This window comes from Carcharodon carcharias, chromosome 5 (genome assembly GCF_017639515.1).
Source record: "Carcharodon carcharias isolate sCarCar2 chromosome 5, sCarCar2.pri, whole genome shotgun sequence".
In the NCBI taxonomy this organism is placed as follows: domain Eukaryota; kingdom Metazoa; phylum Chordata; class Chondrichthyes; order Lamniformes; family Lamnidae; genus Carcharodon; species Carcharodon carcharias.
In genome coordinates, this window is record NC_054471.1 from 176,606,334 (window position 1) to 176,622,564 (window position 16,231).

Consider the following 16,231-nt stretch of genomic DNA (forward strand, 5'->3'; position numbering starts at 1 on the left):
AATATATAGAATTGTAATTAACTGAAGAGCTGCTTTATTAATTATATATACAAAAAACCCATGTTCCATATCCTTTTGTCCAATATTCCACGATCCTGCATCAATTAAAATACTTTAGAATTGGAAGGGCATAGGCATTGCTGCACTGTACCTATTACTCATTGTACATTTCCAAGTAGACAGCTTGAGAAACCTTCTATCAAGCCTGTTTTCTTTCTATGGTACATGCAACACATTTCACAAATAGAATGAACAGACTAAGAGACAACCCAATCCCCTACTTATAAAACTCAAATAGTATATAAATGATTGAGAATTCAATGAACTCAACCTGACAACATATGATCTATGGACTTTGTTATGCAAAGTGAAGTAGGCCTTTCGTTTTATTCTGCAAATTAAGGAGAACTACATTTTGCAATGTATTGCAAATTATTTGTATGCTGAAATGATCATAATTTTGCAATCTTTTATTATTTCGTACTTTATTTTCATTTGAATGATTGTCTATAACTATGTCATCAATTATGGTTACTTGTATTATTTGTATAGTCATCACAATTCAGCACCTGTCAGCAAGATGATTTTTCAATAAGCCAATTATCTATCTATTTATCCCAGCCCAGGTTTGAGGCATGTCCTCAGCTGTGCCTGCTCATGAAGGCACACAGAAACCGGGGGTCTCACAGCCCCAGGCTAAAGCTTCAAAGGAATTCAGAGGAGGTTTGGCCGTGAAGACATATAATGTGCAGCCCACTGACATGTGGACATGCCCTGGCACTCATAAAGCAAACTCCCAACTATGGCTCCGCTGCCTCGTGGATACTTTGGAAGAGTTGAAGACTAAGGGGGTAAACCCTGACCAAAAATCTGGAGTGGTGCCCAAAGGCAGTCTGGTGTCTAAATATGTCATCCTTCTGGCAACTTCTATGACCAAGCCACACATAGTGCTTTGCGCTGCTTTGGGCTCAACCAGGGAGGTTCAGAAAGTACCTTGGCGTTTGGGCAGCCCAGGGTCTCCAAAAATTTGCTCAGGTTTGTAGAGGACACTCCAGTTTCTCTGCACAGCATTAACACAACATGGGAACATGGGCAGCAGTTATGAAAGGTAAGCCTAATTTAATTGGCATAGGGAATGGTTGCTACAGGCGGTCTCTGATGGTGGGAGGGATCAAGGTGTCCTACTGGTCAGCCACTGCCTGTGAGTTGGGCAGCCCCCGGCTAGTAAAGTGCTGACCTGCCAGTCTGTCTGCTTCAATGGGTGCTTGGAGCTTACAGTCTCCGCTCCACTAGTGAACCAACCCATTGCACCAGGTAAAAAGAAACCAAACAAATGGCTTGGCTACGTTCATCAGACTGATGACGGCCGTATACCTAAAGGCCTTCTGTACTGTGAATTGCCACTGGGCCATGACCTCCCTGGCGCCTGTACCTCCACTACAAGGACACGAGATATGAAGATGGCGGACTTTGACACTGACAACTGGGAGGCACTCGCTGACAGTTGTAACCTCTGGAGGCTGACTGTTTGGAAGGGCATTGGAAGAGGCAAGCAGAAACGAAAGCTCTGCTGGCCGAGAAGAGGGCCCAGAGCAAACAAAGGCCAGCAAATGATTCACCTTCTCAGCCCACTATCTTCCTCTGCAGCAAATGCTGCATGCCAGAGACTGCTATGCCAGAACAGGACTCCTGAACCACACCAATGATACTTAACACAGAGTTGACCACTATGGTGCAAACCATCATCTTATGAGACGGAAGGCTGCCATTATCCCAGGTTTGGCAAAAATCTTGCAATTACGTTATCATTGCACACAAAAAGTATCCAAGTCTTAGAGAATTGAGCCTTTGATTAGTTGACTATCCTACCTGGTGTAACGACCTTTAGCTTTTTCAGAAGCTTTACGTGAGTGTCCGGTTTGATGGGCTGTTTCACAAATTCGGCACAGCTACAGTTTTCCAGCAGAGTAAAATAATAAAGTAATCGGATGTGGTCCACACCGTCAATGCCTGGGTAAACATATTTTGTCATGTGCTCATGAAAAGCTTCTGGGTTGGTTCTTAGGACATCAAAAAGGTCAAGAGTTTGGACTCTACTTTCAATTTCTGAAGTTGAAAGCCTGAGATTAAAAAAAGAAATCATATATATTTGTATGAATTTCTACAAATTGTAGTAAATGAATTTTACTGTTGAAAATAGAAGCAAATAAGTTATGGATGTCAGGAAGTATCCCTCCAATAGCCACGTCGAGAGCTAAATATACTCTTACCACACACGCGGCCTGACAAATTGTTTGCCTCTCACTACTGGGGCTGCAACTTGGAATCATAATTTTATGAACAAATGACTTACCTACTGCATTGCTGGGCTGTGGAATCTTCTATGGAAATTGTTTTCAAAGCTGCCCATTTTAGAAATCGATAACATTATTATGCTATATATGCATTTACTTCTAATGGCCATCTGCTATATGCAGCATGCCATATAGAGATTGGCTATAGTAAAACAAATCATTCAGTTATATGTTAAAAACCATTGAGCTAGAAAGTGGTAGTGGGAATACGATCCTGAATTTTCCTGTCTTGTGGAATATTTTTCTATTTTCTATGGAAATGGTTATTTCTGTTTATCATCAGGCAGATGGCCTTTGATTTGTACACAATTAAGAAATCATTGCTCTCAATTTTAAATGAGATCGTGTGACATGGGGCAGGATTCTCCCCCCTGTCGAGGGGGAAGTTGAAGTGTGGGTGCACGGATACGCACCTCCGATTGGCACCCCCCATCGGGGGCGCGCCGCCATTTTATGTGGGTGGGTCAATTAAGGCCCACCCAGCGTGACGTCCACACAGAAGCGCTGTGCACTCCGTGTGAGAGGGGGCGAATCCCCAAACCCGAGAGGGCGCTCTTTCGTGCATGCACACAAAAGGGCGCACTCATCTCCCTGAGGCTAAGTGCTGCCTCAGGGAGATCGTCTCTACTGTACAAATGATTAAAAATAGAAAAAAAAACCCCTGACATGTCTCAACTCATGTGACACTGTTACATGAATTGGGACATGTCCATAACTTTTTAAAAAACTTTAATTAAATTTTTTAAAACCTACATGAAACCTCATCCCGCCCGTGGATGAGGTTTCATGCTTTTTCTGAAGTCTGCTAGGGCTCCTGGCCTGCCCGCCAACCTTAAGGTTGGATTGGCAGGTCCATTGATTACCTCAATGACTCTGTCAATGGCCTCAAGTGGCCATTGATAGGGTCGGCAGGCGCACAGCTGATTTTGCTGAGCCCCCGCCTACCTGAAAATTTGAAAAGGGGCGCGGTGATGTCAGGAGTTCCGCCCGACATGTTACGCGTCGGCAAGCCTCGGCCTTTCTTGAAGCTTATAGAGTCAGTTCCACTTGATTGTCAAAAAAGGTCTTGCTATGTAGTTGGGTCAGGGAGGAAGCAGTCTAGGATTTTATTCAGTACGAATATAATTTACCCATGGAATCCCTAAATATGCAAAGCAGAATATGCTGCTGGATCTTGGAGTGAGGGCGTCTACACTGCACCCTTACAACAGTCTGGGTTTTAGGGTCAAGTGAACTCTATTATTTTGAGCATAATATCTGACCACAGGAGAGCTTTGCTTTGGCTTTGGGTTTTTCTGTAAGCTTCATAAGAGCTTAATAGAAATCTATTAATGCTTCCAAAATACCTTGAGAATGCACTTAATGTATCCTAATTATTCAGCCTCAGTTGTCTCAGAGGGATGGACATTTTGCCTGTGCTGAAGGTTTTCTGCATTTGACTTGTAATACCAAAGTGAAGTCTACTGAAAAATCAAGGAAGGAAAGGTTCCTCATCTGCTTGCTAAATTTTGATGAAGTCACTGACAGGTGACTATTAGTACAAACTGTCCAGGACTCATCTAAAGAGCAGGAGAATTGGTGTACTTGGCAGAAAAATACCAAAAAACAGTAATCAAACTCCACCCTATATGTACAGACACACACTCTGGCAACAGGTGTAGAAAGAGCTAAAAATGCAGTTACCTACAACGGAACACAAAGAGCCATTACTGAAAACAGTCACAAAGGCTGAATATCTTCCAACAATAGTATCTTTAGACAGCTCAAAGCATACAAAAAATACTCCTTCAAATGTAACAGTTTAAAAAAAAAATATTTGTAGAGATTGAAACAATGTTGAAGATTGTAATTCACTCCCTGGTACTATCATAGAATAGAAAAACAATGCATTTTCTTATTTAGGATTGCTAGGCATATTCATCATACATATATATTCATCATACAACTCACTTAAATAAATAAACAATGCTGCATGTGATTTGTTTACCTCACAACTGAAGCTGTGCTAACTTTGACATCAGGTCTTTCTTCAACTTATAAAGTCCACACGTAAAATCATTTCTACAAGGTTGCTACACTAAATGATTGATCACATCTAAATCAAAGTTATTCTCTTTACAATTAACAGAATACAAAAAAAATCCGAAATAGATTTCCCCATTCATAAAAATTCCTGCTTTTCCCTTCTCCTCCAACTTTCTCTCTGCCCCTAAAGTTCAGTTCACAAGCATTAACCATCCACTGGTGCTTCAACCAATTGGTCTTGATTCTCATGTGACACATGACAGTGAGTGCCTACAAACTATTTGAATAAAGGATCATAAACGAGTCCTACCCTCATCCAATATCTCCATGGATGTAGCCACAAGAGCGGGAACCCTGCCCTGAAGTCTATGATCAATCATAGCATTCTTACTGCTACCCTGACTGAAATTTACTACTTCAGCAGAGACCAGGGAGCAAGGTGATGGTTTTCCTCGTCTGCTTGACTTAAAGACTTTTTTTTCCCCCAATCATCAGAATAATTGGAAATTCTTTTTGCAATGAGCAGTGATGCACAGCTGTAAACTCTGTTTCTTAATACCATGACTTTGAATACATTTTCAATTCATAATGGAAAAAAACTCGATGGTAATTTTTGTCCTTTAATAGACTAGATATTTAGTGAAAAATGACTTCACTGGGACAGGGCGATATTAGAAACTCGACATATACCATAAATTTTGTCTTTCTATTACAGCAAAATGGGGTTGATTAAAGGGCAACTTTAAGAAGAAATTTTGCTACAATGTTTAGTGCGTGTAGTGTGCCAAGGACGTTTCAGTGGAGAATGCTTCTGGCTGAATTAAAACAAAAACATGGTATTCTATCATTAATAACAGTCTCTGGTTTACTATAACATTTAATATCCTATCTAGTTTAGGGTTCCCTCGCCAATAGTGAAAATTTTTTAAAAAGACACCCTCTACAGAGCTTGCTCTTCCCTATTACAATGTGCCTGAATATCTCCCAAATGCAGGATGAAAATTAGTATATTTTCATGTTGTACTCAGGAATACATTACCATAACACAAACTGATTCTTTTTAATTGCTGTTATGTCTTGTTTACTTAGAGTAAGAAAAACAAATCAGGATTAGAAAGTATGTGGAAAGATGGTGTAAAAAGTGATGAGGAGACATATTTGTACAATGACCCCACTACCTAGGCTACTTACCCACTATCAGTGAAAAGAAATTCCAAATGTGTCATGTAAACCTCCCAGAGTGGGACATTATAACGCTGAGCCAAAGACAGAGAGATCTTGTACACATTTTCCTCCAAGGTTCTATAAAATAAATACATTATTATAAATATGGAAAGATCAGCATTTGAAATCATCCTGCCAGAAAATTCATGCAAGTAATCCCTTTGAAACAAAACTTAATGGGTAAATTATATTAAAAGATAAATAAAACTATAAGCAAGTCATTAACGTTGAAATGGATAATCTTTCCATCTGGGGATTGAAAGATATAATGATTAAGGGGGTTATGACCTTACATTCCATGAGAGTGTTCCTCAATCTCTTGCTGTGACTTTGCTAGAGAATGGCAGAACTGGAAATTAAAAATACAAATGGCTGTCTCCACAGTTTCTCTAAAGGTGTCTGCTAGTTTTCCACTGAAGATACTCTGGGGGACTAAAGAAATCACTGTGGAATTTTAGAGTCTCTCTATTCAGCTTTTGGGCCTGAGTTCTCCAGTATGGATAACGTGAAGGTGCCTGAGCCCATATCAAGGTTTATAAATCACATTAGTTCTAGTCCACTTTCACATGCTGTCAAAGAAACCACAAAAGCTTTTTCTTAAACTTACCCTTCTGTTTCCTCAGACAACTTATTCAACAGCATATATATAAACCTTCAGTAATAGGCAGTTTTTAATTAATGATTCACACAGTTGAAGACATTTTCCAGTGAAATGAAACATACAGTACAAGTAAAGAGATTTTGTGTTTGGCTTATTTTAATTTAAATGGACTGGACTGATTAATTGAAACATCACCAGAAAGGCTGAGTTTGAACTTCATTATTGCCGTGCAGTATTGCTCCCAGTGGACATGGATCCACTTCAGTAATTGTTCTGAACTTGGCATTCACCCAACTATCATGTTCCAATAGACTAGTACAAAACAAAAAGCAAACAAGAGTATCAGAATGTGGGAGCAAGGTGATGCTATTTAGCTTTGTCCCGTCATCTTCAGCTTGCATAACGAAGTAGTATTTAGTGCCTTTAATGTGCTAAAAATCCCAAGGCACTTCACATGAGTGGAATCAGGCAAAAATTAACATCAATCCAAAATATTTAGTAGTCAGAGACAAACTTAAAGTTGCACCTTAATAAACAAGTGAGGTAGAGTCACTGAGGGATGGAATTCCAGAGTTTAGGGGCTAGATGAATGAAAGCATGACCACCAATAATGAAATGAAGGAGGTGGGGGATGTACAAGAGTTCAGAAATGGAGCAGCTCAGAGTTCTTGGACCAGTTTAGGGTTGGAGGAGGTTATAGATAGGGAGATAGGCCTTGGAGTGATTTGAACACAAAAATGATGAGATTTTATAATTAAAGTACTTAGGGACTGGTAGACAATATAGTTTAGCGAGCTTAGGGTGGAAGAATGGGACTTGCTGAGAGTGAGGACATAGGCAGATTTTTCAACATGCTCAAATTTATGGAGGGTTGAAGTTGGGAGGTGGCCAGGAGTGTGTAGGAACAGCTGAGCGTGGAGACAATGAAAACATGGATGAGAGTTCAGCATACAAGCTAATGAAAAATATAAATGGCCAGAATATGCTGGAGTAAGGCATCTTATGGTGTGCTCTGTAAATTGGACATTTTCTTCACATTTCAGTTCAAAATCTTAGAGCTGCAAATCGTTGTAAGTGTGGAATAATAAGGATTATATGCATTTAGAACAGAAGGAGCACATTTAACTTATTGAGTCCGTGCCAGTTTTTTGTGGAACCATCCAGTCAGTCCCATTCCTCTTCTCTATCCCTGTGGCCCTGCAACTTTATTTCCTTCAAGTGCCCATCCAATTTCCGATTGAAATCATTGATCGTCTCTGTTCCAACTAGTCCTGTGGAGAGTGAGTTCCAGGAGAGTGAGTTCCAGATCATTACCATTCACTGCGTAAAAAGCTCTTCCTTATATCCACCATGCATCTCTTGCCAAAAATTTTAAACCTGCATCCTCTAATCCTTTTACCATCAGCTAATGGGAATAGTTTCTTCTTGCATACCTTAATAACACCTGTCATAATCTTGTATTTCGCTATCAAATCCCCACACAATCTCCTTTGCTGCAAGGAGAACAACACAAGCTTCTCCTACCCAACCTTGCTGCTAAAGGCCCCCACTTCTTGAACCATTCTGGTAAATCCCCTGTGCACCCCTCCAAGGATCCTCTCATCTTTCCTGAAGTCAGGTGGCCAGAACTGGACTCAATTAAATAGTGGTGGTCTAACCAAAGCTTTATAAAGGTTCAACATAAGTTCCCTTTTATACTCAATAGAGTCTAGGAACCATTACCACAGTTTCACTTGCTATCTTTCTGGTACAACCTTGAATGGTACTGCAGGGACAGAAATTTTTGTTTGGTGGGCACACATGTGCCAGACTCGCTTGAGCATGAAATGATGCGTGTTGACACTGGCTGAGCATGCCAAAGTCAAAGCGCTGTAGCGTGATAGTTCGGTCTGCGGGCGCGCGCCAGAGCCGGCAGTGCCCCTGCCGACAATTAAAAGTCCTGTTAAGGCCATTAAGTAATTAATTAAATTAAAATTTTCGCTGCCCATCCAACCTAACAGTTGGCAGGCAGGCGAAAAGGCCAAGTGGCCTTTGCATTTTTTGGAAACCTCATCCACAGGCGGAAAAGCAAATAAAAATAAAAGTTTTGCAATTGAATTAATAACATGTCCCTGCTCATGCGACAGAGTCACATGAAGGGACATGTTTATCACCTTTTTATTTTCTTTATTATTTTTTGTTATATCTCTTCATCTCCTCTTCAAAGCCACGCCTGAGAGAAATTATGCAGCGCTCGCTTGCGTGCCTGCGCAAAGTTCACGCTCAGCCTGTTTGCCGCCTCTCCCCCCACCCACACAGACAGCGCTCCTGCTTGTGTTTCACACTGGGTGGGCCTTAATTGGCCCGCCAGCGTGAAATTGTGGTACGGTACCGATCGCGGGCGGTGGCTGGCTTGCCAACCGGCCCCGCCGAGCCCGCCCAAGGGCAAAATTCTGCCCCAGGAATATAAATTTAATAATTAAAAGGGTCCTTTAGTTGTGAAATACCAGACTTACTTTTTCACTTTACAGAAAGTTAAGTTTCATTTGCATTCACGACACAATCCGACAATTTAATGAAACCCGTGGGGAGATTAACACGAATCCATTTTTGCAAGGATACCAGCAAAATGTCTCACATTGCCTATGCTTGACTCCTTCTCAAAAGCTTAGTAAAATTGCCAGTTGGTGTTTATTTTCCAATCTGTGGAACTTCAATTAATTCGATTAATTTACCAGTAATGATTTCATACTTACTCTGCTAAGCCTAAAATTGTCTCCCTTTTATATTGGCTATCTGTTGCGAATCGCTGCACATCCACACCTTTGCCAAGGCCTTGAAGTGTCTGAGCTTGTGTGAAGTCTGTCAACAAGTCATTGTAATAGTTAAGGTGATGAATCAGCGCCTGCACTTCTTCTGACCAACTGAAGTCTGCATTTTCAGTCACGTGTTTTGTGACCATTTTAATTACCTCTTTGGGATCAGCCTGTAAATTTTCAGAAGCATTGATGAGAGTTTGTAAATGATTATTTTTAAATTACCCTTTCCCCTACATGATATGATGCTCCTTAAACCATTTGCTGCAAAACAAAAATGAGAAAAATAAGTAAGATGTCATGGAAGTTGTCTGCACAGTGCTTGTAATATTGATGAACAATTTGTTCAACATCAGTGCGACCACAGAACTATGTCCAACACCTGAAGGCTCTACTCTTCAGACCAATTATCAACTCCTATAAATGTCTCATATTTACACCGGCCTGCATCTTGCATTCAGTAAGAAGTAGAGGCAGATTCCGCTGACTGAGTTTAAAGTGCATTCCTACCTATTTTGTAGGCTTATGAATGTGAGGTTTTATAAGGTAAATATATTTCGGACTGTCTCTTTACTCAAAGTAAAACAGAAGAATGAAGAGGATCACACGATCAGCTTTGAATTTTGCCCAACATCAAGTTTGGGTGACTTGGTTACCATGTGGATGGGGGGCCCAGGTTGAGACTTACTGGGAGAAAGGTGTAAAATGTTCACACCTGACAACAAAGGCAGGAATAGCTGGACCAACTGTGGACATATATTTGATCTCCAAGTTTTTGGATAGAAAGAGAGAGAGAGAGAGAGAACTCACAGAGACAAAAGGCTGCCATTGGAGTGGTCAGCAGAGTGGAGAAGGCTACTGACTCCTCAGCGAGCCATCAGGTGGAATGTGGCAGGGAGGATGGTCTGTTCAAGAGATGCATCTTGTGGCACTCTAAATAATCTGGAAGATTTGTCCTGGCAAGGCCAGGAGGAGAAATTGCCAGAGTGGACCTTACTGCTGGTAGTCAGTTCAGGGATTCTCTAAAAACTGAGGGAAGTGCCTTTTGACGATCGCAGGATGTTACAGCTCAGCAAAATGGGGAGATATTAACCCATTGGAAGCTTAAAAAGAATACAATCCTGTGGAGAGTGCGTTGTAATGTATAGGCATGCATTGGTCTCATTAAAACATTAATAAGGATCATCTTTTCTGTAGTTTAGTATTTTAGTTAACTAAACATTACTTAGTAGGCAAAGTTGCTTTTTGTTTGTTTGTTACAGTAAAAGGCTTAAAGCTTAAATCTTGTGCAATTCCTTTAAGTTGGTCACTGGGAATTCAAATATATTTTTAAAAGTCATCGGTCTGTATGCAGACCAGAACAGGCTGCAGCAGAAAATCGCTCTCCTAGATCAGTGTGGATCCATTGGCAAGGTAAGTGGGGAATTACAATTCCTGCAAAGCCGTGCCCCTTTTGACATCATGAGCTGAAGACACACCGCTTGAGATCTGTCTTCAACTCAATGTGTTTTTAATGATCTTAAATGTTTTCTTTAATCTACTTTCAATTCTAGCTCCTCGCCCCACCCATCACCCTTATCTCCCCTCAAAGTCCCATTCATCACCCCTGGCTCCCCACCATCCTAATTAATAAAAAGACACAACTTCAAAGCAATAATTTGACATTTAATTCTTTCTAATTTCCTTATTTGGGCTCTTACATTCTAGTGCACTGGAATAGATAGGTTGCATTTTCCCTACTTTTGGCAGTCTTTCTTTGCCTTGAAATCTAGGTTAGCTTTTGGTGATGTATCTGAGGAATGAACTGCAAGCCTCATTTCATTGCTATTAGGTCCATAATCTTCATTCCAGTTTTCAACGTGGTAGAGCACCTCATTAGAACTTGCTTTAAATTTAAAATATCAAGCAAATTGATTAAGTGAATTAGCTAACAGTCAAAATAGTTACAGCTTTACAGCAGAAAATATTTTATCTATCTCTGTGAAACCACAATGCAAAGAACTAATCTAATATTTCATAATTATTTTTAAATAAACATATTTGTCTGGATTTTGCATTGAGAAAAAAATGCTATGCTGTCAGCGCTCACTGTAATTATATATATATATATATATGTTTTTCATTCTTTAATGGGGTGTGAGCCTGGCCAGCAAGGCCAGCATCCATTGTTCATCCCTAATGCTGTGGCTACAAAAGGAGGTCAGAGGCAGGGAATTATGTGGCAAGTAAACTCACCTCCTGTCTTGCCAGAACCTGTCCACCACCAACAAAGCACAAGTCAGGACTGTGGTGTATTATTTAATTGTTTGGATGAGTGCAGCTCCAACAACACTCAAGAAGCTCAACACCATCCAGGACAAAACAACCCACTTGATGAGCACCCCAAGCACTCTCAGTCACTCTCTCCACCACCGATGCATAGTGGCAGTAGTGTCATCTGTTCTGTACTATCCACAAGATGCACTGCGGCAACTCACCAAGCGATTTTGACAGCAAGCTTCTTCCAAATCCATGACATCTACCACCCTGAAGGACAAGGGCAGTAGCAGCATAGGAACAATGCCACCTTCAAGTTCCCCACCTGCAAGTTCCCCCCCCAAAATACACAACATTGTGTCTTGGAACTATATTGCTGTTACTTCACTGTTCCTGGGTCAAAATCCTGGAATTCCCTTCCCAATACACTCCATGTCTACCTGCATCAGATAAAGTACAGTTCCAAGAAGCGGACTCACCATCACCTTCTCAAGGGTAATGGGGGATAGGAAACGAATTATGGTCTTGCCACAGATGCTCACATCCGATGAAAGAATGAAAAAAATGGAATAAATTGAATAGCAACTTCCTGAGTCCCTAAATGCACGGTTAGATACAGAAACCTGGAAATTGCTATCAAAGTTACCCTTCTCCTCCACAGGTTGTGCTATAATAGGGCCATGCTGGGAGGCTTGGCATTGAAACCCATGTAAGGGCCTGATATTGCTGTACTTACCCACTAGTTACTCACTAAACATGGCAAAAAAATTTAGTGGGTGCATTCAGGTATAAGTGACATTTTAACATTATGAGAAGTCAAAATTACTACCAAACATGATGTCTGGCATTGAAAGTTTAATTTTACATGTGTGGTATCTCATTCCTTCAGAATTTAACTAGTGGATATTTAAGGTTTTTTTTACTTTATCTCTCCAATTCTTTTAGCTCTCTCTCAATCTCATCTTTCTTTCCCACTCCTTATTTCACCTTCAACACATGATTTTAATCGAATTTGTATCCCTTGGCTTTTACTTCTGGTTTAAATTCAACACGCATCAGTAAAAATTCTTCAATCTGTCTGTTTAAAGAGCCACACTGTTGCTGGTCCTCTTCACACATGCCTGGGATTCCCTGTAGATGGCGCCCTGCTGAATCACTCAATAACCACAAGTTACACTCAAATAACTCAACAACACTCAAAGCACACGAAAAGTCTGTGGCCAGCTGAGAGAACTTCTAGCGCCACTCCTCGACGTTAACTGTAAAATGTGGACCAATGTTTCTAGTTTTCTTCCAAGAATTTCAAACTGTCAGTTCTTTTTAAACCACCACTGGTTATTTCTGAGATTTCAAGAATAGATTTCTTGCGAGGGTTCTAATTGCCTCTCCTAGATTCAAATATAATCTTTACCTGGGATATAAAACAGTTATGAGAACATCGTGGATTTTGAATAAAAGCGCTGAAGAAGAGTCATATGGACTCAATACATTAGCCTGAATCTTTGGCTCAGCAAGTGGGGACAGGGCCCGCTCGCCAAGGCATAAAATGACGTATGGTGACTTTGGCCAGGTATCCTGATTTCACAGCGCGTCACTTAGGTTTTCAGATCGGCGGACGTGCAGCCGAGTCAGCTGTGCGTCTGCCAAACTGTCAAAGGCCTATTATGGCCATTGAAATATCAATTAAATAAATAAACTGAGCTGCGTGTCCAACCTTAAGGTTGGCGGGCAGGCAAAGACCCAGGGGGCCTTCGCATTTTACATGGACCCTCATCTACGGGCGGGATGAGATTTCATAAAGTGTTAATAAATTAAATTAAAATTTTTATAAAAATTAATTGACATTCCCCAGTGTCACATTGAGGAGAAATGTTTTAAAATTTTTTCTTTTCTTTATTATTAATAAACTAATCTCCCTGAGGCAACTTTGTGCCTCAGGGAGATATCTGCGCTCTTTTGTGCGCATGTGCGAAAGAGCACAGACCTTGACTCATGGAATCCCCCCTAACCGCACAGGGAGCGCTCAGCGCTTCCAGGCACACATTACGCTGGGTGGGCCTTAATTGGCAGCGTGGACCTGATTGGGGTCGCCGATCAAGTCCGTGCCCACCCCCGCATAACCTCCTTCAACGGGGGGAAAATTCTCCCCATTAACTCAGTTTCTCTCTCCACGGGTGCTGCCAGACATGCTGAGCTTTTCCAGCATTTTCTGTTTTTGTTATGGATTTTGAATAGCTGATCTATTAATTCAGAAAGAACCATGACTGAAATACTTACTATCACCAGAGCTATATACTTCTCAAGCCTGTCATCAGCGAGACTACAATAACAAATCTCAGAATTGTATCAAGATAGGCCTAGAATTGGAATATGGGAGGTTATGACCAATTGTGCAAATATGGGCCTTTTGGATGCCAAAGGGACCCTACACAGTTTTTTAGGCCTGGGAGGGCTCAGGCAAGCTAAATTCACCCTGATGATTCTTAGGGACTGAGGTGAGGGGTGATGAGAGCTGAATTGGAGAAGGATCAATGACAGCATGGGCCCAATCGTGAAAAGACTAAGCTTCATTCTAATCATTTTGATCCCTATGTGGAATACACAATGTCTTCTTTGAATAAGTCTCGGGCCTATCCTTGGGTTCCTTAATAGTTTACGCTTACTTTACCTAATATGTGCAGAATGAAAGATTGTGTAGTCTCAAAAAGTACCCAAGTTATTCTCCTGGCACTGGTATCAGAAGAGGAATTATCTTGGCAACTCTGAAACAATGCCATGTACTAGACTGTAGCCAAGGAATTGGTTTCAAATCCATCCCTCAAAATCCTCAGAAAGTCTTTGGACTACAGTTTCTCTATGCTTTCAAGCTGCATTGGCAATAGATTTGCTAAATAAAACCTGCTCTCAAATACCTTATCCAGAGTCAATTCGCCAAGATCCAGCTGACTGATACCAAGGTCATGTAAATAAATATTTGTAAGTTGACAATGTGAATGAACTCTTTGAAACATTAAAGCTTTAGTGGAAAAAAAAGTATAACTTGGAGAAACCTTTACGTAACTTGTACAGAAGAGCAGTACCATTATTTTAGTTGCAAAACTTGATTACCTGAACAAAACTAGACAGTTGCGTGTGTATAGCAAATTGCCATTGATGGCAATTGAGATTCAGTGTAACTGAAGAATAATATTCAGTCAAGAAGTTCTTTAAAAAATGTTCCTAGATATTCTTCCTCTTTGAAGGCAGAATATCTACTTGGACCTATATCGTGCAGCTTTAACTAAAATTTTCTATGATTCCTGTCCATTATGTTTTGGTATCAAAGTAGGAAATATACTAAATGGACTTAAATGGGATATTGTGTGTGCCTGGCACAGTACATCACTCGAGAGAATCAAACCAAGATGCCCCATACAGTCCTGATCTTCATCCAATCAAATGATCAATTTCAGTAACATTATTATGGGTAAATGCTGAGCAGAAACAGATGCCATTGCACAAGAAAGGAACTAAAGAAAGGCCACATTCCAATTAAATTGACAAGTCCAACCATCAGATCAGAAAGCATATTATATGTACATATGTGGAATAATAGATACCGGAGCCTTTGCTAACAGACATTAATGTAGTTTTATGTTCTATGACAAAGTGACTATATTTAAGTGGTAAAGGTAGTGACAAAAAGTATTCAATTGTAATAAACCGTCTGGTGCAGATGAAACTATCTAATATCTAGTAATTTAGTGGGAAGGGGTACGATGCACGTCAGTTCTGATGTGTATCGAGATAACCTGCGGCAGTCAAGTGGTGAAGATTTATAAGTTTGTGCAATGTTTCCTGAAATACCCAAGTTAAAATGGTAGAAGTGCTATTTTGTTCCTTGGCACCAGGAATTGAACAAAATTGACCAGGTGATAAAATGCTGGCAAATGAATAAGATATTTTTAAAATTTATTTATGGGATGTTGGTTTCACTGGCTGGACCAGCATTTATTGTCCATCCTTAGTTGCCCTTGAGAAGGTGGTGGTGAGCTGCCTCCTTGAACTGCTGCAGTCCACGTGGTGTAGGTACACCCACAGTGCTGTTAAGGGGGGAGTTCCAGGATTTTGACCCATTGACAGTGAAGGAACAGCAATATAATTCCAAGTCAGGATGGTGAGTGACTTGTAGGGGAATTTCCAGGTCGTGGTGTTCGGTGTTCCCATCTGTTTGCTGGCCTTGTCCTTCTAGATGGTAGTGATCGTATGTTTGGAAGGTGCCATTGAAGGAGCCGTGGTGAATTCCTGCAGTGCATCTTGTAGATGGTACACACTGCTGCTACTGTGTGTCGGTAGTGGAGGGAATGAATTTTTGGTTGAAAAAAGTCAAAGTCACATGAAGAAAAGCAGTTTCACTATGCTCTTAGTTAGAAAATGAGGTCTTAGCTGTCTTCTAATAAATATATTATAATAAGGTCTAGTGCTCATGACATTTAAGCAGTCCCAGGACACACCACTTGTGACTTCAACTTAATGAATTAGACTTGATGAACAGATGGGGCAATATCATTTTATGTCATACAAACAGGACTCTTAAACATTGGCACAAAATAATTCCACACAACAGAGCTATCAAGTGTACCATGAAACACTAGAACAAAATATTTGCTTAAAAGACATCAAATTAAATCTTTCATATTCCTTGCAATATTAGGTGAACGTTGATAATTTAGTGATTTGGAAAGCTACAGCAGAGAAAGACATGAGTAAATTCTTGGAATCATTTTAAAATAGAAAGGGTCTTTCTTTTAGTTCACAAAACTGAGCATAGGCTTCAGGTTTTATTGGATGTTAATTGATGGCTTAAGGCATGTTACCTTGAGAACATGAATACTGATTTCTTTATCAACTTGAGTAGCTCCTGTAGCACATGTATAGCAGCAACAACATTTTGTATAAAAACAAAGTGCAGGTGATTCATTTAGGAATGCCCCAAA

The 16,231-nt window shown here is 40.4% G+C and overlaps 1 protein-coding gene across 2 annotated transcripts in view; it reads right to left on the reverse strand.

The window, feature by feature from the left end:
- Positions 1 to 16,231, reverse strand: part of nbas (NBAS subunit of NRZ tethering complex) — a 242,479-nt gene that overhangs the window by 64,813 nt on the left and 161,435 nt on the right. For both annotated transcript variants that reach the window (XM_041187860.1, XM_041187859.1), the window contains exons 41-43: positions 8,940 to 9,169; positions 5,571 to 5,681; positions 1,870 to 2,120 (exon numbers count right to left, since the gene is read on the reverse strand). In XM_041187860.1, the coding sequence (XP_041043794.1) occupies positions 1,870 to 2,120; positions 5,571 to 5,681; positions 8,940 to 9,169 (592 nt within the window). The remainder of the gene's footprint in view (positions 1 to 1,869; positions 2,121 to 5,570; positions 5,682 to 8,939; positions 9,170 to 16,231) is intronic.